The sequence below is a fragment of the Acomys minous genome, assembly GCF_964271855.1.
Source record: "Acomys minous genome assembly, chromosome: 16".
Lineage (NCBI taxonomy): Eukaryota > Metazoa > Chordata > Mammalia > Rodentia > Muridae > Acomys > Acomys minous.
Genome location: NC_140498.1, coordinates 2,677,602 through 2,699,190, shown reverse-complemented (window position 1 = coordinate 2,699,190; position 21,589 = coordinate 2,677,602). Strand labels below are relative to the sequence as shown.

Sequence of the window (21,589 nt, the reverse complement as noted above, 5' to 3'; positions counted from 1 at the left end):
TTTTCTGGAAGAGCAACTGGTATTATTCTTTGTTTGTTTGTTTGTTGAGACAGGGTTTCTCTGTGTAGCCTTGGCTGGCCTCAAACTCACAGTGATCTGCCTGCCTCTGCCTCCCAAGTGCTGGGATTAAAGGTGTGCGCCACCACTGCTCGGCCACAATTTTTATTAAGTAAAAATAAAAGTGAGGAGCTCTTAAGAGCACTGGCTGCTCTTCCAGAGGACCCAGGTTCAGTTCCCAGCACCCACATGGGCGCTCACAACTGTTTGTAATTCCAGCTCCTGGAGATCCAACGTGCTTACACAGACATAGGCAGGAAAAACACCAGTTCTCATAAAATAACAACAAATAAATCTGGTGCCAGGTAGGTGTGGCGGCGCACACCTTTAGTCCCAGCACTCGAGAGACAAAGGCAGGTAGATCGCTGCAAGTTCAAGGGCAGCTTGGTTTACAAAGTGAGTCCAGGACAGCCAAAGCTACACAGAAAAACCCTGTCTCGAAAAAACAAACAAACAAAAAAGCCAAAACAAACAAAAAAGAAACCTTGTCTCGAAAAACCAAAAAATTGCCAGATGGTGGTAGTGCATACCTGTAATCCCAGCACTCGGGAGACAGAGGCAGGTGGATCGCTGTGAATTCGAGGCCAGCCTGGCCTAGAGAAACCTTGTCTCGAAAAACCAGAAAAAAAAAAAAAAAGAAAGAAAAAAAAGAAAAGAGCTGGAGAGGTAGCTCAGTGGTTAAGAGCACTGCCTGCTCTTCCAGAGGTCCTGAGTTCAATTCCCAGCAACCACATGGTGGCTCACAACCATCTATAATGTGATCTGGTGCCTTCTTCTGGCCTGCAGGTGTATGTGCAGGCAGAATACAGTATAAAAATAATAAAGGTTGGAGAGATGGCTCAGACGTTAAGAGCACTGCCTGCTCTTCCAGAGGTCCTGAGTTCAATTCCCAGCAACCACATGGTAGCTCACAACTATCTACAATGAGATCTGGTGCCCTCTCTGGTGTGTAGGTGTACATGCAAACAAAACACTGTATACATAGTAATAAATAAATAAATAAATAAATCTTAAAAAAAAGAAAAACCAAAAAAAAAAAGAAAGAAAGAAAGAAAAGAAAAAAAAAGAAAAAAAAGTCAAACATGTTTTTTTTTTTTTTTTTTGGTTTTTCGAGACAGGGATTCTCTGTGTTAACCTTGGCTGTCCTGGACTTGCTTTGTAGACCAGGCTGGCCTCGAACTCACAGCGATCCGCCTGCCTCTGCCTCCCGAGTGCTGGGATTAGAGGCGTGCTCCACCACGCCAGGCTTAAACATAAGTGTTTTATGTGTGACTGAACATGAATGACGTGACAAGCGCGGTAGTCAGAAGACTACTAGGGGGGTCAGGCACCTCCTTCCATCTTGTGGGGCCAGGAATCCAACTCCCGGTTGTTAGGCTTCATAGTTGAGGCATCTTCCAGGCCAGGGTTAGCATTCTGCTTCTTCTGCCTACCTGCCACTGGGCGTGGCCCTGCCTAGGGCCATATAAAAGACAGACCCTCCACGTGTAGCGCACTCTCTCTCCCTCCCTCCCCCCTCTCTTTCTACTCCTCCTCCGTATAACACATCTGCTGCCTGGTACCTTATATCTGGTACCTTTTATCTACCTGGTACCTCTTCAATCTACCATTGCTTTAACTTTTAAATATAACACCAGGTTTGTTTGCTTTTTAGTTACCCCATGACAGTTTTTCCCCTGCTTTGAATTTCCTGGGCATTTATTTATCAGGTTACGTTGCATTTTTCTTCTCCATACAGCCTTGAATTTACAAGAACCTAAAGAATGCACTTAGGGCAAGCGTGGTGAAGGACATGCAGACGAAGGAGGATCAGCAATTCAAGGTCGTTTCCTCGCTACTTAGTGAATTCATGGTCAGCCTGGGATACGAGAGACGCTGTCTCACAAAACTTAAAACAAAAAAAAACCATAAATAAATAATTTACTCAAGCCAAGAACCGTGACTCTCGAATCGCCTATAGATGCAGATAGAGCCAAACACCTGCGCGTGCGCACCGGGCAGTTTCTGGCTTTCCGCTCTCCCCCCCCCCCCCCCCCCGTCCCCCTCCTTCTCCGGAGTGTGCGCACCAAGGAAGACAAAGGTGGCGAAAGTGACCAAGCAGTCGTCCCGGCGCATGCCCGCCCCTGAGTGGCCCAGGCTGTGCGGGGCGCTCACTCCGTGGGGGCGGAAGTCCAACCCGACGGACCGAGCGCGGCCCGTCCCTTCCCACGATTGGTTTCGCTTCCAGTGTTGTGGGGCGGGGAAAAGGGACGGAGGAAGCTGGCCGAGCGCGCGTCCGCCTTGTCCTGCGCGCAGGCGCGGAGGGGCGGCCAGGAGGAGGCGAGGGAGGGAGAGAGTCCGTGAGAGTGAGGAAGCCCTGACGCGCTGGCGGCGAGCGGGAGCCGGGTCGCTCGCTCGCTCGCTCGCCCGGACGCCTGCGCCTTGGCCCTCGGGCTCGGCGCGGGGAGGGCGGGGGCCGTGTGCGCCTGCGCAGTAGGCGGCGGCCCGGTGCCGTGTGCGCCTGCGCAGTAGGCGGCGGCCGGGCGCCGTGTGCGCCTGCGTAGTAGGCGGCGGCGGCAGGGGGAGGTGGAGGCCGTGGAGCGGCAGCGGTAGCGGCGGGTCCCGGGACTGAGGCAGCAGCGGGGGCGCCGGCGGGCGGAAGCTGAGGTGACGAAGGCGGCGGCGGCGGCCGTTTCCCTCACGGTGGCGGAGACCAAGGCGGCGGCGGCGGCGGACGGGGAGCGGCCCGGCCCCGGCCCCCTGCTCGTCGGCTGTAGCAGGGCCGCCGTGGGGCCGGCTCGGCTCCCGCCCCCCGCGGCTCCCCCTCCGGCTCCTCCTCCTGGGAGACGCCGGGGGCCCGGGCCAGCCCGCACTCAGAGCTCTGCTTCAGCTGCTGCCGGGGCGGTCGGAGGTGGCGGCGGCGGCGGCAGCGCCATGGGCGGCCTGGCCTCTGGGGGGGATGTGGAGCCCGGACTGCCCGTCGAGGTGCGGGGCTCCAACGGGGCCTTCTACAAGGTGAGCCTGGCGCGTGGGCCCGGGGTCCCCTCCCTAGTCCCCTCCCTGCCCCCCAGCCCAGGTAGGGTCCAGAGAGTGGAGCGGGATCGAGTTTCTGGAGCTCAGCCCTGACCCTGAGAACCTTCCACCCGGGCTCCCACGCGAAGCCCTCCCGGGGCCACCGGAGGAGTTAACCCCTGGTGCTTTTCTCTTCGAACCGGCTCTTACACCTGCTTTTATCCTCAGCTGAAAGCATGGGCGTCGGGTCATTACTGTGCTTGGATGGGCGCTCCTGGTCCCTCCGGAGAAACCCCCCTCTCCCAGCTCCTAATTGACTTTTTTTTTTTCTTTTCTTGTTTCATAGTAGAGAAGATGCTTCGCCTCCTCCCCTACGCTCAGCACATGGAGGAGTCTTTTTTTCTTTTCCTTCATGACCCATGGGAAGGCCCGCTGTCCCATATTAGATCTTCGGTCTTGACGGAGGCGGCTGCCTTCTGGCCCCAGCCCATTTCCTCAACTTTCATCTTGTATTCCAACTCTCAGTCTGAGAAGAAGTGGTGAAGCCCCCTTTGTGTTCTTTAGCATCTTTGGCCTCAGGTTTTTTATCAGTCAGCCAGCTGTAAGGTGGATTTGCTGGACGAGTCAGTCAGCCCACCACACCTTCATCCCGAAACCAGCTATCCAGGCATGGGCTCGTTTTTATCTCTCTTTGACCCCGGATATATTTGGGCCGCTCCTGTATTTTCCTCTTTTAAGTTTTAAGCCCTGTTCTCACTCAAACAGATTTCTGCTTGTTGACAGTATTTCTGGAAAGAGAAAGTACCTTTCAGAATTGCTTGTTTTAGCCTTGCCTTTGCCCAAGATTTCATTCCTCTGAACTGTTTCTGGGGGTGTGGTTGGGAGAGATCTTTGTATATAGATATTGGTATTTGGCTCAGGCTAGATTTGAACTCTGGTACTCTTCTTCCCTCAGCCTGGGTTGCAGGCTTGAGCCACCATGCCACACCACCAGAACTTTCTGTTTTTTCTTTCTATCCACATACCCACCGTCTGTGACTGTTGTGAGTGCATTCTGGACCCCCCCCCCCCCCAGGTAGGTGAGATTCTGAGCTTCTTTTGACTCTTATGTGTGGAACTGACTCCAGAAACTCTGGATTCATCTCTTTTCACTCTGAGGAGAAAAAGGACTTTCATAGAATTAGATAGGCGAGCAGCGCCTCCTTTCCTTACTTTCTCATGCCCTTGGAAATTACTTTGTCTGACTCTACTATGAGATTGTATCTTTTTGTAGCTGAAACAAGACTTGTGTTTGCCCTTGTAGATAGTTCCTGCCCCAGTTCACCTGACAGGCTTTTTTACCCACTACAAATGCCATGCTGTTTTCTTGCCTTTGCTTGCGTGTATCTATGAGTTTTAATTTATTCTCTCAATTAAGTCTTGGAGTTCTTTCTTGGTGTTTCTGTGTCCCTGTGCATCGTCACCGATGCCCTCCTGTCCTGTGTGTAACTGAAGAATGCTCCTAGCTGATTCTGACCCTGTCACCTTCCTAACTCTCTGTCCCTTTCTTCTGACTAGAAGAATATCTTTGTAACATTTCTGTTTTCTGTGTCAAAAGTCTTTTAATCCTCCTGGTGCACACCTGTAATCCCAGCACTCAGGAGGCAGAGGTAAGTGGATCTCTGTGAATTCCAGTCCAGCCTGGTCTACAAAGTGAGGTCAGGCAGGGCTACACAGAGAAACCCTGTCTCAAAAAAACCAAACCAACAAAAAAGTGTAATTCCTTTTAGATTCTGATAGGACACATTTATGCCTTAGTATCCTTTTCCTCAGACTTGTATTACCTTTGTTAAAGTAATTTCCCTAGGCTGGGTGTGGTGCGTACTGAAGGCTGAAGTAGGGTGGTCGGAGCTGAACACCACTGTGGGGAATGAAATCCAGTAACAAAAACAAGGCCGGATGTGGTGGCGTGCATCTCTAATCCCAGCACTCGGGAGGCAGAGGCAGGTGGATCACTGTGAGTTCGAGGCCAGCCTGGCTTACAAAGCGAGTCCAGTACAGCCAAGGCTACACAGAGAAACCCTGTCTCGAAAAACCAAACAACAAGAAGTACCCTTTCTTATACGATGCTGGTTCTATTTTCATTGATACAGGTTAGCCTTCATCTGTGTCCTCACCCCAAAATGTTGAATTCCAAAGTGATTTTTTTTTTCTCATTTGTTTTTGGGGGCCAGGCTCTCTATGTAGCCCTGGCTGCCCTGGAATTCACTGTGGGGATCAAGCTGGCCTGGAGCTCATTGGGATGTCTGCTTCTGCTGAGTGCTGGGATTAAAAGCATCCCCAACCCCACCTAGATTGGAAAGTGATTCGGATAAGATCTCTGCTTTTGTCTTAAGGCAGCATGGGAGCCATGCACAGCTGGGAAAGATTGATGCTCAGCCAGATTACTGTATGAGATGGCCGGAAGTGGCATGTTACACAGGAGAGTGTCCCGCAGAGAGTGTCTTGAGTTTCGTCCTTTTTACATGCGGGCCAAGCCGGGCTGTGGTGGCTACCGCTTTAATCCCAGCACTTGGGAGGCAGAAGCAGGAGGATCTCTGTGAGTTCCAGGCCTGCCTGGTCTACAGAGACAGTTCAGGGCAGCCAGAGCTGTTAGACAGAGAGACCCTGTCTCGAAACACCAAAACCAAAACAAAACAAAAACCTGCTAAAAACACATGGGCCAGAGCAGGGAAAGATTTGAGTGAAGCAGGGTTCTTTGATACAGAGTAAACACTTGAATAAAAACCAAGTTGTGTAGATTTTGTGTTCTGGCCACTTCTGCACTTTGTGCTCCATAACTGAGTTTAAAACTCCCTAAAATTGGGCTAGGTTTTCTTTAACTCAGTGTATTGTGGATACTTACTTATTTATTCCAACCTTGCTGATTAATATTCATGACTCAGCAAACCTTGGTGGGAATAAAGGAGTGTTAACCTGTCATTTAGATCTGTAAATTTCTAGAGATCCATTCTCTTCTCTCAGAATCGTTGCATTTGATTTTTCCAGGGCAGAGAGATGCCAGATCTGAGATATGAGTTATTTTATAGCTGTCCTATCAAGCTTTCCTTTTCTGTCAGTTGATAGTGGTTTAAGGTGAGTCTCAGGCTGGCTTTTAACTGAGAGCGACCTTGAACTCTTGGTCTTAACCTCAACTTTTACAAGTGCTGGGATTACAGGTACATACCACCAAATCCAACTCAATAATGTGTTTTAAATCTTTGTTGTTTTTTTTTTTTTGGAGGGGGGAGGAGCAGATTCATTTTATTTCAGGATGGAACTTGTGATTCTGCCAGCTAGTTCTGGCTGTATTTTCTTTTCTTTTTTTCTTTATTTCTTTTCTGTTCTTTTTTTTTTTTCAAGACAGGGTTTCCCTGTGTGGCTCTGGCTGGCCTGCACTTCCTTTTGTAGACCCGGCTGCCTCTGCCTCCTAAATGCTGGGGTTACAGGCGTGCGCCAGCCTCCATACCTGACTTCTATTTTCATTAAGTTGTATTTTTTTCCCACATGAAATAATACATTCTCTTTCTGCTATAGTCAATTCTGTTTTCTGGATATTGTTTTTTGGTTTGGTTTTTTTTGGAGATAGGGTTTCTCTGTGTACCTTGGCTGTCCTGGACTCGTTTTGTAGACCAGATTGGCCTGGAACTCAGAGGTCTACCTGCCTCTGCCTCCCCAGAGCTGGGATTAAAGTTGCCACCATTGTTGCTGCATTCCTTTCTTAATGGGAGCTCATCAGCTTCAAAGCATGTTTTTTGTCTTGGCTCTTTGTTTTTCTTTTAGAATTCCTTTTCTTCCAAGTGGTGAAGATGGAGACTAATTTTGTATCTTCTAATTTAAGGAAACTTGAATGTCTAGAAACTTAAGAGCTTTCTTTACCTGACAGTGCTAAACCAGGAAATGCTACAACCTTTGAATCAGATCATCTTCTGTGTCTAGATGGATTTTTTTTCTTTCTTTTATTTTCTTTTTTCTGAGACAAAGCCTCTCTGTATAGCCCTGGCTGTCCTGGACTCACTCTGTAGACCAGGCTGGCCTCGAACTCACAGCAATCCACCTGCCTCTTCTCTCCAAAGTGCTTGCATTAAAGGCATGCTCCATCACGCCTGGCCTAGATGGATTTCTGGTACGTAATCACTTGCTTATTTTACCAGTGTCATGGGCTACACAGAACTTGGGAGGGTTTCTTTTCCGTCCCTGTTATCCTCCAGAGAAAACCTTGTGTCTGAAGTGAGTAGGTAGAATTAAGAGGCAGAGATGGGGACTGGTCGTGGTGGCGGTGGCGCACGCCTTTAGTCCCAGCGCTGGGAGGCAGAGGCAGGCAGATCCTGAGTCCAAGGCCAGCCTGGACTACAAAGCAAGTCCATGACAGCCCGGGCTGTTACACAGAGAAACCTAAAATAAATAAACAGCGTTTTGGTAATCTTAGGACTTGGAGAGGTGGAGAGGGCTGCTCTTTCCTCTGAGAGTCTCTCTTTCAGGGTTCTTTGTTACTTACTTAAGGTCAGGGTCTCTATGTACCGCTGGCTGGCCTGAACCTCATCGTATATCAGGCTAGCCCTGAGTTCAGGTCCGCCCATCTTCCTCCCGAGGGCTGGCATTAGAAGTATCTACTACCAAGCCTGGTCTCTCCGTCTCATTTTTCCTTAATCTACATTTACCCTGCTCAAAGGGGAAAAAAAAGTCTTAAGAGATGGAATTTGGATAAAGAGTTTGACAGAGGCTGGTCTTGGCTTTTTCCGTTCTCATGCGTTCCCAGCCCAAGCAGCCATCACCGTTACTCAGAAACTGAAGAAGTCAAGGACGCCCGGCTCACGGCTAGGCAGAGGGATGCCCAGTCCATCAAGTCAAGAACAGGACAGCCAGGCGGGGTGGCGCACGACTATAATCCCAGCCCTCGAGGGGCAGGCGGATCGCTGTGAGTAACTCACGAGATCCGCCTGCCTCTGCCTCCCCAGTGCTGGGATTACAGGTGTGCCAAAGCCCCTTAATTATGTATCTATCTGTCTGATTTTTTATTTTTTCCCCAAACAGCATTTCTCTGTCTCATTGTGTATCTTTGGGTAGCCTCGAACTTGCTATGTAGACCAGGTTGGCCTTAAAGAGATTGACCTGCCTCTGCTCACATATGACAGTAGGGAAGGTGTGTGTTGCCACACTTAGCCTGTGTATGTGTATTTTATCTGCAGTCTATATATGTATGTATGTATGTATGTGTGTATGTATCTATGTACTACCTGCATGCCTAGTGCCAGCATGTGCCTCTGCCAAAGATGGCCCTAGAATTCTGTTCTTTTTGCCTTCACTTTTCTTTCTTTCTTTTTGTATTTCGAGGCAGGGTTTCTCTGTGTAGCCTTGGCTGTCCTGGACTCACTTTGTAGACCAGGCTGGCCTTGAACTCACAGAGATCCATCTGCCTCCTCTGCCTTCACTTTTTTTTTTTCTGCCTTCACTTTTGAGTGCTTTAGTATATAAACCATGCCTGGCTTATGATACATTAAATTTCTTTTTTCTTTCTTAGGTCTGGAGAGACAGCTCATCAGTTAAAAGCACTTGTGTTCCAGAGGACCCCGGTTTAGTTCCAACACCTACATCAGGGGTTCACAAGTTTATGCCACTTCTCCACAATGTCCAACACCTCTGGCCTTGGGCATCTGCACTCAACATGCACACACCACAAGCAGACCTACACACCTGTACACAATGAAATATAATAAATATTTTAAAACTTAAAAAAAAATTGATGTAAATAAATGTTGTATGTGTGTGTACCACATGTGTGCCTGCTGCCTGCACAGGCCAGAAGATGGTCAGGTCCTCTGGAATTGTAGTCACAGGTTGCTGTGAGTCACCATGAGGGTGCTAGACTGTGAGCCTGGGTCCTCTGCAAGAGTAGCAAGTGGTCTTAACTACTGAGCCATTTCTCCAGAACCCCTTAAAAGATTTTGAGGTGAAATCGAGAATATGATGTATCAAAGTTCATAGTTTTGTCTGTGGCTATCTAGTTTTTCCAGTACCATTTGCTGGAAGCACTATCCTGTCTACAAACTGTCTTTTCATTTTTATCAGAAATCAGGAAATACAAACTAATGTATAATAATCAAAAGCAACTTTGAGACGGGCAGTGGAGTACAGTTGGTGGGGCAGGCATAAAACGCTGTCAGCTCGATGGCACAGGCTGTGGTGGTGCACATTGTAATGGCAACGCTAGGGAGACAGAAACAGAAAGCTCAGCTGTAAAAGGTTCTGCTGCATGTGAGTTTGAGAGCAGCCTGGGCTTCTGTCCTTAAAATGAAAAACGTGGGCCAGGGAAGTGGCTCAGTGGGTAAAAGCATCTGCCGTCAAGGCTGTGGACCAGAGTTTGTTCCCAGGACCCCTGTGGTGGAAGAGAGCCAGATTCCACAGGCTGCCCTCTGACCTCCACATGCACACCCATACACACTCAGTGCATGATTTCAAACACTAACATACAATTTCTAGAAGACAGGAAAAAACTTTACGTGGCTTTGAATTCCAGAAGCAAACTCTGTAAAATAAGGAATTGGACTTGCTCAAAACTAGAAATCGTTACTTGAAAAACAAGGAGAAAGGATAACATCTGAGACTATGTTGCATATACAGTTTTGGCCTTCCTAGGAAAAGAGAAATAGACTAGCTATTTAGTTGGTTCCTTTTGTTAAGATCTCAAGATTGTGGTCTTCTACGTATTTTCAGATTCTGTAGGTTTTTGTTTTTGGTTTTTTTTTCTTTTCAGAACTGACACTTTTTAAAATTCTGGTTTCTTCTGTAAACTAATTATTTTGAACTTCTCCAGTGTTCTCTTTCTTCTCCAAGGACTCAGCTCTAGGTACTAAGTCTCTGGGGAGTCAGACCTGTCTCCCTCTTGGCTGGCCCTGATACCTTCTAGGTGCTGTAGTACAGCCTTACACAGTCTCCTGAGATGTGCTTAGCCTTGGTGAAAGTGCTGGTGTCTTAATTGAACAGGGTAGGGCAGTAACTGGGACCCTGAGCAGACGAGCAGTTTTCCAGGCTGCTCTGCTGCAGGCTCCACTTGGCTCTTCTTCTATTCTGTTTGTAGGTTTTGTCAGGTTTCTTTCATTGTTGATACTTTTTTTCCAATAGTCTTTTAGAATGCTCACCTCTCCAGCTAAAACTCTTTAATTTTAAAGGTTTCTGATATCTTCCTGATGGCTAAGGTGGAGGTAAAGTGTATTTTCACTTACTAATTCTTTTTCCTTAGGGCTTTGTGAAGGATGTCCATGAAGACTCGGTCACTATCTTCTTTGAAAACAAGTAAGACCTTGGGAATAGACAGCATGCTAAGTCTTAGAAGGAGAGTGACAAGGTGGGGACTGCTGAGCTCTATGAGGGCGGCTGTAGTTGGCAGGGAGCTGGGGTGTGGGTGGGATTCCAGAAAAGAAAGGGTAGATTGCTTGACTTTCAGTGTGGGCCACTTGATAGTTGGTAGCAAGGATAAAAGAACACTGGAACTCGGAGCAAGGCCTGGTGTTTTTGTCTCCTTAACTGCCAGGAAGGATAAAAGTGCTCTAGCCTAGGATGTGTCCACCCCCCACCCCCCTGAGGAAGTGGACAATGACACCAATCTGAATAGCTTTCATGTCACTGTTTGTCTTGTAGCTGGCAGAGTGAGAGACAGATTCCCTTCGGGGATGTCCGACTGCCACCTCCAGCTGACTATAATAAGGAGATCACAGAAGGAGACGAGGTCGAGGTAAGGGCGATGAAGGCCTCCTTAACACTGTCAGTTTGCTTGGCCAGGATTCTTGGCTTTGTTTGTTTGTTTGTTTCTCTGTGTAGCCCTGGCTGCCCTGGACACTCGCTTTGTAGACCAGGCTGGCCTTGAACTCATGGCGATCCACCTGCCTCTGCCTCCTGAGTGCTGGGATTAAGGGTATGCGCCACCAGCCCGGCTCGCAGCAGTGTATTTCTATCTTAGGTGTTACCTGAGGATACCAGTTTAAAGGGATCTGCTTCTTCATTTGTGAGAAATCCACTAAAAGTCTAGAACCTTTAGTTCCTCTGTGTGTGGGTATGTCAGTGTCAGACGGAGAAAGAGACTGGGAATTGAACCCAGACATGTGAGGCAAACATTCTCTCACAGAAATATATCCAGAGCCCTCGTTTTAATATTTGAAAGACTGAGGATGCCGGGTGTGGTGGCGCAGGCCTTCAATCCCAGCTGCCAGTTCGAGGCCAGCCTGGTCTACACAGCGAGTCCAGGACAGCCAAGGCTACACAGAGAGACCCTGTCTTGAAAAACCAAAAAAAGGATTGAGGGAGGAGGATCACTGAAGCCCAAGGCTTTGGGATCACCGTGGGCAGCATAGTGAGACCCCATCCCCCTCTTTGTCCTTAGTGAGAATTAGTGTGTGAGCATATTTGGGGGGCATGAGTGTGCCACAGCTCATGGGTGGTTGTCAGGACAACCGTGAGCTCTGGGACCTGAACTCAGGTCATTGGCTTGGAGAGCTCTTGCCCACTGAGCAAGAGAAATGAGGTAAGAAGGGCTTGGCCTCATGTGTCTCCTTGTTCTGATTTCCTCTGTGCGTGAGCGGTGCTTCTCAGGTGTGTCTTCAGGTCTTGGTGGTTTTGGATAGTCTTCAACGCTGTCCCCTTATTTCTGTTTTTTTGTGTTTTTTTTAGGTCTATTCAAGAGCCAATGAGCAGGAACCTTGTGGTTGGTGGCTTGCCAGGGTGCGGATGATGAAGGGAGATGTGAGTGACTGCAGCCCTCTGGAACTGTTATGTTGTTCATGGCAAGGCAGCAGATGGATACTCAGGTCCTATACTTCCTTTTTCCTTTCTGCCAGTTTTATGTCATTGAGTATGCTGCCTGTGATGCTACCTACAACGAGATTGTCACCTTGGAACGACTTCGGCCAGTTAATCCCAATCCCCTTGCAACCAAAGGCAGCTTCTTCAAGGTTACCATGGCTGTGCCCGAGGATCTCAGAGAGGCGTGAGTGTTGGCGAGGTTGGAACCAGAAGCTCTCTACAGGGCCAGCCTCTGTGTGTTTCTCCCAGGTCTCCCGTTCTTCATTTGTTGTCTTCACCCCCTGGCCATGCGTGATGTGCTCACACTCCCTTCCATTTCATCATGGTCCCTTTCTTTTTCTTTGCTGTCTGTCTATCTTTGTTTTGTTTGTTTTGAGACAGGACCTCATTACACAGGTCTGGCTGGCCTGTGTAAACCAGGCTGGCCGTGAGTCACTGCCTCCGCCTCCCAAGTGCTGGGATGAAAGGCATCTGCCACTATGCCTTGCTCTCATTATTTGTAAAAATAGTTTTGGTTTGGTTTGGCTTTTCGAGACATAATTTCTCTATGTAGCCTTAGCTGTCCTGTACTTATTCTGTAGACCAGGCTGACTTACAATTCACAGATATTCACCTGCCTCTGCCTCCCAAGTGCTGGGATTACAGGTGTCATCATCACTGCCAGCCAAAAATAGTTTTCTTAATCTCTGTTTTTGTTTTTTGGAAATAGTTTATTTAATTTTATGTGCATTAGTGTGAAGGTGTCAGATCCCTTTCATCTGGAGTCACAGACATGTGAGCTGCCATGTGGGTGCTGGGAGTTGAACCCGTGTTCTTTGGAAAAGCAGGCAGTTCTCTTAACCACTGAGCCATCTCTCCAGCCCCTAATCCCTGTTTTTTAACAGTGGTTCTACTGCTCCTATTTTCTCTTCCCTCCATTTTGTCCCTGAGTTTGTCACTGCCTCTGTCCTGAGCACTTTACTCTGGTCTGCAGCTGCTCCAATGAAAACGTCCATAAAGAGTTCAAGAAAGCCCTGGGAGCCAACTGCATCTTCCTCAACATCACAAACAGTGAGCTCTTTATTCTGGTGAGTTTTCATGCTTGAATTTAACACAAGCCTTTTCAACAACCTTTCCTTTCACCTTTTTAAACTTATGGTAGACTGCTCACACTTTTTGGGACTTTATTGCTTCTGACACTCTGGACCCAGGGAGCTTTTCTTTACCTTAGTTTTCTTCATGTATGACCATGATTTTTGTGTACCTATGTGCTGTAGAAAAGTGCTCTGCCAGTTAGCTGTTAGAGCCCAGCCCTTGCATATATTTGGATCTGTGTGTGTATATACATATTTGCATGTGTGTAAGTGGGCTGGGAAATCCTGAAGTGCTGGTGTCAGGTGTCTTTCTTAACCACTCCACACTTAATAGGGCAGGGTCTCTTCACTGTACCCAGAGTTAGCTGGTCATCGGCGCGGGTGGATTCCTGTCCCTGCCTTTCCCGTGCCTCTCAGCCACCTGGAACGCAAGTTCCAGGTCACCTGACACCTTCTGCTCTTTGCACCTACATGCACATAACATTTTCACACACAGACACACATAAACAAATAAGTCTTTTGTTTTTGAGATAGGGTCTCATTATCTAGCTTTGGTTGTTTTGGAACTTGGTATGTAAACCAGGCTGGCCTCAGATTCACAGAGATCTGTCTGCCTCTGCCACCCAAGGCATACACCACTACCCCCTGCTGTAAATCTTTAAGAAGGAAAAGAAGAAAAGCACCGTATACTTGCTCCTTATTGTCAAGTATTTAGCCATGTAGTGGCTATGTTACTGACAATAATTTCCCTGTAGCCTACCTCCTTTCTTTCTTCTTTCTTCTTCTTTTTTTTTTTTTTTTTTTTTTTTTTTTTTGTTTATTTATTATGTATACAGTGTTCTGCCTGCACTAACACCTGCAGGCCAGAAGAGGGCACTATATTACATTATAGATGGTTGTGAGCCACCATGTCCTATGAACTGAACTGAGGACTTTTAGCCGAGCAGCCGTGTCTCCCGCCCTCCACCTCCTTTGTTTTGTTTTGGTTCCTTCCAGACAAGGTCTTACTGTGTACCCTGGCTGGCTGGGTATTCACTATTTAGTTGAAGCTGCCATTGAGTTCTGTGACAGTTTAACTGCTTTACCTTCCCTAGTTTTGAGATGATAGGCGTGTGCTACCATGCCTTATTTTAAACTTCATTTCTTGCCTGCATTGGTGGCGAACACCGTTAGTCTCAGCAAGCACTTGGGAGACAGACAGAGGCAGGTGGGTCTCTGTGAGTACAGGACCAGCTTGATCTACAGAGTGAGTGCCAGGATAGCCAGGGCTGCACAGAGAAACCCTCTCTCGAAAAACCAAACCAATCAATCAAACACTCATTTTTTTTTCTTTTCCTTTTCCTTTTTTTAAAATTTTTTTCTTTTATTTATTTTCTTTTATTTATTTATTTTGGTTTTTCAAGACAGGGTTGCTCTGTGTAGCTCTGGCTGTCCTGGACTTACTTTGTAGACCAGGCTGGCCTTGAACTCACAGAGATCCACTTGCCTCTGCCTCCCAAGTGCTGGGATTAAAGGCGTGTGCACCACAAAACATCATTTCTTGATACCTGTTTTTTTTCAGGGACTCTGGCATTCTGATTCGGAGTCTCTAATGCTCCCCTGGTGTGTATTTTGCTTTTTACTCTTTTTTCCTTTCTTTTCAAAAAAATATTATTTATTTTGTGTGTGTGTGTCTGTGTGTGTGTGTGTGTGTGTGTGTCTGTGTGTCTGTAAGGGTTTCAGATCTGTTGGAACTGGAATTACAGGTGTGAGCTGCCATGTGGGTGCTAGGAATTGAACCCAGGTCCTCTGCCAGAGCAATCGGTGCTGCTCTTAACCGCTGAGCTACTTCTCCAGCCCCTGTATTTTGCTTTTAATACTTTCTGCTCATTTTTTTTTCCAGTCAACCACAGAAGCCCCTGTGAAGAGAGCATCTTTGCTGGGTGATATGCATTTCCGAAGCCTTCGAACCAAATTGCTGCTCATGTCCCGTAATGAAGAAGCCACGAAGCACCTCGAGGTGAGCTGAGCCGCTGCCTCTGTGCTGGAGAGCACTGTCCTTCTGAAATACACAGACAGAAGCTGCTAGGTATTAAATCTGGGATGGCTGTTTTTTTTCTCACAGTCTCCAGAGGACAGTGTTCTATCTATCATGGTTGGGTATAGTTATGAAAGTTTTTGTTTTAATTTTTTTGTTTTGCCATTGGTTTTGTTTTGTTTTTGAGACAGGGTTTTTCTGTGTAGCCCTGACTGTCCTAGGACTTACAGTGATCCACCTGCTGCTACCTCTGAGTTTATGGACCACCTCTGCCTGGTTGATTTTGTTTTTAAAGATAGTGTCTCAGCCGGGCATGGTGGCACACCCCTTTAATCCCAGCACTAGGGAGGCAGAGGCAGGTTGGATCTCTGTGAGTACCAGGATAGCCAGGGCTACACAGTGAAACCCCGGCTCGAAAAACAAACAAACAAACAGAAAGTGGGCTCTTGTATCCTAGACTACCTCATACTTGTTATGTAGCCAAAGGTGAATTTTTTTCTCCTTTTGCCTCTACTGTCCTGGTCCTGGGATTGCAGGTGTATCCATACAAGTGAGCTGATCCTTTGGGAGAGGCTTTTCTTTGAGAGTACAAATTGTGTATTGCAGTAGTCTTCTCCAGGGCTGCTGCTGAGGAGGGACCTGGCAAGTGAAAAGTCACCATGCCCTCCTCTGGCATGTGTGCCGTTGCCAGTCCCTAAGGAGCAGGGCCTCTTGAAGATTGATTTTATGTGCATGCATGCATAGTATCTGTGGAGGTCTGAGGATAGCATTGGTTCCCCTGATGGTTGGTTGTGAGCTGCTAATGGGTGCTGACAATAAAACCTGGGTCCTCTACAGGACGTAACCTAACCTCAGAGCCAGCTGCGCCTCGACAGGCAGGTCTCAGCAGCAGGCAGAGCAGTCTCCCTCCTGGAGCTCAGTTCTCCTGTTCTGTGTGAACGTGCTCCAAGTAGGCGATGTTAGACGCAGTGCAAGGTGCTTGCTGAACACCACATGAATGTGGCATGCTGGGCGCACCTGTAACCCAGCATTTGGGGATGGAAGCAGGAGGTGTGTGCTTTTCTTTTTAGAGATGCTTGCCACGTCCGTGTGGTGCTGCACACCTTCAGTTCCAGCAGTTGGAGGAAGAGGATCTCTGGGTTCCGGGCCAGCCAGGGCTACGTAGAGAGATCCTGTCTTCAAAGAAAGAAAAGAAAAGACAAAAGGAAAGCTGGTTGGGCTGTGGTGCTGCACGCCTTTCATCCCAGCACTCGGGAGGCAGAGGCAGGTGGATCTTCCTGAGTTCAAGGGCAGTCTGGTCTACAAAGTGAGCCCCAGGCTACACAGAGAAACCTTGTCTCAAACAAACAAGCAGACCAAAGTCTTGCCTTTGTTTGTTGTTTTATTGATGATACTTTTTATGTTCTTATTTTGTCTTTGAGGTATGTTCTCACTCTATCCTTGGCTGACCTGGAACTTGCTGTGTAGACCAGATTGGTCTCAGAGATCTACCTGTCTCTATCTTTCTGGTGCTGGGGTTAAAGGTGCCACTGTACCCAACTAATAACTGTTTTTCTTGTTCACCCTCCCAACACCATTTTTTATATATCTCTCCTGGGGACTAAATCTGGAGCCTTCTGCACTTTTTAAGGTTTTCACAACAGGGTTTCTCTGTATGTAGCCCTGGCTATCTTCAAATCACTCTGCAAACCAGGCTGGCCTCAAACTCACAGCAATCTGCCTGCCTCTGCCTCCCAAGTGCCGGGATTAAAGGCGTGCGCCACTACGCCCAGCCCCCAGTAGTTTTTTTAAGACACCACTTGATGCCAGCCTTGTCTAACACTCTTTGCTAGTCTTTTTTTTTTTAAGCAGTATAAACATGGATTTGTGTAAAGTGAACTCCTGAGAGTGAGAAGGGCTCAAGAGGAATACCATTCTTACTAACTTGAGTCAGTAGGCCAGCTTTAAGGACTTGTCAGATGATAGACCTGTGTGTCTTGTCCTAGACTTGCTTTGTAGACCACGCTGGCCTTAAACTTGGAGAGATCCACCTGGTTATGCCTCTTGAGTTCTGAGACTAAAGGCGTTTTCGCCACCACGCCCAGTCCAAACTTTTGGTGCCTTCTAGCTCACACTGTCCTTGTTACGGTTCTCACTGCCTACAGGCTGTGGTATTTAAAGGTGCCTGCGACTTCCGTGGTGGTCTTCGGGCTGGCAGACTACAGGCGGCTCTGGCTTCCCTTCACATGGTTTTCTTCACACATTGCCCCCCACATTTAACCTGCAAAGGTTTAGGTACCTGGTGCACGTGTTTAGAGATTCCACCCCAGGTTCTCACAGTGCGTTTCCTTTCAGACAAGTAAGCAGCTGGCAGCTGCATTCCAAGAGGAGTTCACAGTCCGCGAGGACCTGATGGGCCTGGCAATTGGGACTCATGGTGCCAACATCCAGCAGGCCCGGAAGGTGCCGGGGGTGACCGCCATTGAGCTGGGCGAAGAGACCTGCACCTTCCGCATCTATGGGGAGGTCAGCAAAAACTCAGTCTTCTGGGTTTCTTTGGGGGACAGAGGGGATAGAGGCTAAGGTGGGAAGCAAATCTGAGTTATGGTGATTTCCTGCCTAACTGATGGGCACCTAGCTTCTCCAAAGTTAGAGAGTGCAGGGACATTCAGGTTCTGTTTTAGTTTACTCTTTCTGTAGACACCGGAGGCATGCCGACAGGCTCGAAGCTACCTGGAATTTTCCGAAGACTCTGTACAAGTGCCCAGGAACCTGGTTGGTGAGTTTAAGTGTGTGTATAAAGTGAATGAAGTCAGGGCCCAGATGGCAGAGTTTTGAAAACAATTTGGCCATGTAATTGGTTCACTCTGTGGACTTCCAGTTTCATAAGGACAGAATAAACAGTCTAACATACGAATGAGAAAAAGGGAATTATAAGTTTGTAGGGGTTGCAGCTTTTTTTTTTTTTTTTAATGTTTTTCAAGACACGATTTCTCTGTGTAGCCTAGACTGTCATGGACTTACTTTGTAGACCAGGCTGGCCTGGAACTCACAGTGACCACCTGCCTCTGCCTGAGTGCCGGGATTAAAGGCGTGCGCCGCCACTGCCCAGCTGGGTGGTAGCATTTTTGTCCTATGGAAAGTTTGAGATTCCCAGAACCAAGGGAACGAATTAGTGCAACATGTGTAGAGAAGAGGCTGTGGAAGAGTTTCCCCTTTAGTTCCTTAACAACAGGAACAACAAAGATGGAAAGACGAACTCCTTCTTCATCCATTTAGGCAAAGTGATTGGAAAGAATGGGAAAGTGATTCAGGAGATTGTGGACAAGTCTGGTGTGGTGAGGGTTCGTGTGGAAGGTGACAACGACAAGAAGAACCCCAGGGAGGAGGTATGGGGACACAGAACCTTTGTTTGCCACACTAGACGGATCCTGCCTGTCTGACAAGTGGGCTTCACCTTTCAATCTTTTCCTTTTGATTTTCTTCTCTTCTTTGTTTTTTTTGTTTGTTTGTTTTTGTTTTTTTTTGTTTTTTTAACATAGGGATTCACTATATAGCCCTGATTGCTTTGCAAACCGGGCTGGCCTTAAACTCAATTCACAGAATCTGCCTGCCTCTGTCTCCCCAGTGTTGGGACTAAAGGCATGTGCCAGCATGCCTGGCTTTTTTGGGGGAGAGAGGGGCGTGCTTTTGAGACAGAATCTCCTGTGGCTCAGGTTGAACGTCAGTATATTGAGTGGCTGAGGGTGGCTTTTTAAGTTCTGGCTGCTCCTGCCTCTTCCTCCTGAGCGCTAAGATTGTGTGCAGTCACAGCTGACTGATGTCTAAGCTTGCTTTTGGTCTTTTCTCTAGGGAATGGTTCCCTTCATATTTGTTGGCACCCGAGAGAATATCAGCAATGCCCAGGCTCTGCTGGAGTATCACCTCTCCTACCTGCAGGTACCTGGTTCACACGCTTGGGAGAGAGACTGGGATGGCAAGGGGGCAAGGGCTGCTAGTGTACAACCATTGGGACTGTCGTGCCTGCTTCGTCATTCTGTAGAACAGGACCACTGGTGGATATTTTGGCTCAAACTGTTTTTAAGCCTGAGTCCTGCACAGAACCAAATGGGTAGAGACGCATGAAGGAAAGGGCTGCCCGCGGTCGTGACTCTCCCCTGCTGTCTTCCATCTTTCCAACCAGGAGGTTGAGCAGCTCCGCTTGGAGAGGCTGCAGATTGATGAGCAGCTGCGGCAGATTGGGCTGGGCTTTCGCCCTCCTGGAAGTGGGCGGGGTGGCAGTGGTGGTGGCAGCGACAAGGCTGGCTATACCACAGACGAGAGCTCCTCCTCTTCCCTGCACACGACCAGAACCTATGGAGGCAGCTATGGGAGCCGGGGCCGGGGCCGGAGGACTGCGGGCCCTGCCTATGGTGAGACAGCTGTGGGGGAGCGGAGGAGGTGGATGCTTGGGTGGAAACTTGGGGGAAGTAATGAAGTGACTGACTTGGGTCCTTGCGAGTGATAAGAATTGTAGTTTTGATGTGGTGGTGGAACTCCTAGCGTAAGCACTGGTGGCTCTGAATAAATCCCTGTGTCCTTCAGGCCCCAGCTCAGACCTGTCCACGGCTTCTGAGACAGAGTCAGAAAAGAGAGAAGAGTCCAGTCGAGCAGGACCTGGGGACCGAGATCCCCCAAGCCGTGGAGAAGAAAGCCGGAGGCGGCCGGTTGGGGGCCGGGGAAGGGGACCCCCACCTGTTCCCCGGCCTACCTCAAGATACAGCTCGTCATCTATTAGCTCAGGTATCAGAGCGCTGTGGCTGTGCTTGTGGGTCCAATGGAGAAGAGTATGGTCACCTGACTCCCAGCCTCTTTCCCCTCACCAGTGCTAAAGGATCCAGACAGCAACCCTTACAGCCTATTGGACACGTCTGAACCAGAGCCCCCAGTTGACTCAGAGCCTGGCGAACCCCCTCCAGCAAGTGCCCGTCGCCGCCGCTCCCGCCGCCGGCGTACTGATGAGGACAGGACTGTCATGGATGGAGGCCTGGAGTCTGACGGTCCCAACATGACAGAGAATGGCCTGGGTGAGGAGCACGCCTTGACTCTTAGAAGTGTGAGCAAGAGTGAAGAGTGATAGGGTAGGGGATGACTTCTCTTTGCTCCACAGAAGATGAGTCAAGACCCCAGAGACGGAATCGCAGCCGCCGGCGCCGCAATCGTGGTAACCGAACTGATGGGTCCATCAGCGGAGACCGCCAGCCAGGTCAGCTGATGCCACGGGATCGGAGTCTTTCTGGAGCTAATGAGATAGCTACCTCAGCTGGGCATGGTGGCTCACGCCTCTAGTCCCAGTGCTCAGAGGCAGAGGCAGACAGTTCTCTGAGTTCGATGCCAGCCTGGTCTACAAAGCAAATCCAGGACAGCCAGGGCTACACAGAGAAACCCTGTCTCGAAAAAAAGAAAGAAAGAAAAAAAAAATAGGATGACTCATGCTTTAGCAAAGGAGGGTTCAGTGGGAACCGTGGAGACGGACTCCTGAGTTCCTAAGAGTTGATCCTCCGCCTTTCCTCCTTTGCTAGTGACCGTGGCTGACTATATCTCACGGGCAGAGTCTCAGAGCCGCCAGCGGCCACCTTTGGAACGCACGAAACCCTCAGAGGATTCTCTTTCAGGACAGAAGGTAGGCAGTCAAGATAAAGCTTACCCCATTGTTGTTTTTTTATTAGGCAGGGACATAGACAACTTCCCTGAGAAATACCTGAGTTGTTGAGTTGGCTGTATCTGGTGATAATAGACCAGAGCTGGCACAGGTAGAAGAGACAGGCTCATAGCGACCAGAGCACAGGGAGGAGAGGGGACAGGCCTGCGCCTGGTGCACTCATGAACTGCTTCCTTCTCGTTTTCCTCCTGTTTCCTCTTTAGGGTGACTCTGTCAGCAAGCTTCCCAAGGGCCCCTCGGAGAATGGGGAGCTCTCCGCCCCCTTGGAGTTGGGTAGTTTGGTGAATGGAGTTTCATAAACCTCCAGTCCACATCCCTCCTCTCCATCTCGCTTGCTGCCCACCACCATGGCCCTCATGGGTCCAACTGACCTGCGCTGGAGCTGCTCTTATCTAAGGGGGTGGGGGGTGGCACAGCAGCTTGGGTCCCCCCAACCTCCAGGAGCTAGTGGAGGGGTGTGTAACAGGGTCATACCCCCTCCCTCTTGTCCACCCTACCCCAGGGTGAGGGGAGCCTCCCCCTCCCTATCAGACTGGATGTGCCTTTATCCTCTAATGCCCCAACCTCTGAGCACCCCCATTCTTCGCCTGTTGTTGGGGGTGCTTCTTGACCCACCCAGATTTGACAGTTCAGGGGGGCTCCCCTGCTATCCCTCCTCCCATCCTGTACCCCCCATTTCTGGGGCCTCATCACTGTGGAAGACGGGGATAGTGAGGGTATCTGTGGGTGGGAGGCATGGGGAAGGTTTTGGAGTAGAACCAGGGGTGTGTATGAAGGGGGTGACAAGTTTCCCCAGGGAGTTGGGGGAAATAACCTTGTCTGGTGGATGAGAAGGCGTATTTATTTTTCACTGTACAGTATTTAAAAAGAGAATAAAAAATCCAAATGGCCTTCCTGTGGTCTCCATGTTGCCTGTTTGAATCCCCAGGACTGACCTGTCAGGGGATGGTACCCTGG

At 48.8% G+C, this 21,589-nt stretch overlaps 2 protein-coding genes across 3 annotated transcripts; one reads left to right on the top strand and one right to left on the bottom strand.

The window, feature by feature from the left end:
- Positions 1–1,705: 1,705 nt before the first annotated feature.
- LOC311586333 (uncharacterized protein) lies at positions 1,706–2,972 on the bottom strand (the record flags this gene model as incomplete). The annotated part of the gene is made up of 3 exons (XM_084762296.1): positions 1,706–1,915; positions 2,124–2,920; positions 2,953–2,972. The coding sequence occupies 3 exons, from the start codon at positions 2,970–2,972 to the stop codon at positions 1,911–1,913; spliced, it is 822 nt and encodes a 273-aa protein (XP_084618422.1). The 3' UTR covers positions 1,706–1,910.
- Positions 2,615–21,522, top strand: FXR2 (FMR1 autosomal homolog 2). 2 transcript variants are annotated; one of them, XM_084762340.1, is made up of 17 exons: positions 2,615–3,051; positions 10,307–10,359; positions 10,705–10,798; positions 11,731–11,802; positions 11,898–12,046; positions 12,836–12,929; positions 14,818–14,934; positions 17,287–17,457; positions 17,632–17,710; positions 18,211–18,320; positions 18,784–18,870; positions 19,115–19,343; positions 19,516–19,713; positions 19,797–19,997; positions 20,084–20,176; positions 20,493–20,593; positions 20,836–21,522. In XM_084762340.1, exons 1-17 carry the CDS (start codon positions 2,971–2,973, stop codon positions 20,929–20,931), a joined length of 2,025 nt encoding a protein of 674 aa, XP_084618466.1. In that variant the 5' UTR covers positions 2,615–2,970; the 3' UTR covers positions 20,932–21,522. The 2 variants fall into 2 exon arrangements, with proteins under 2 accessions (XP_084618466.1, XP_084618465.1); XM_084762339.1 differs by having other exon boundaries at positions 2,617–3,051; positions 20,081–20,176.
- The last annotated feature ends 67 nt before the right edge of the window (positions 21,523–21,589 follow it).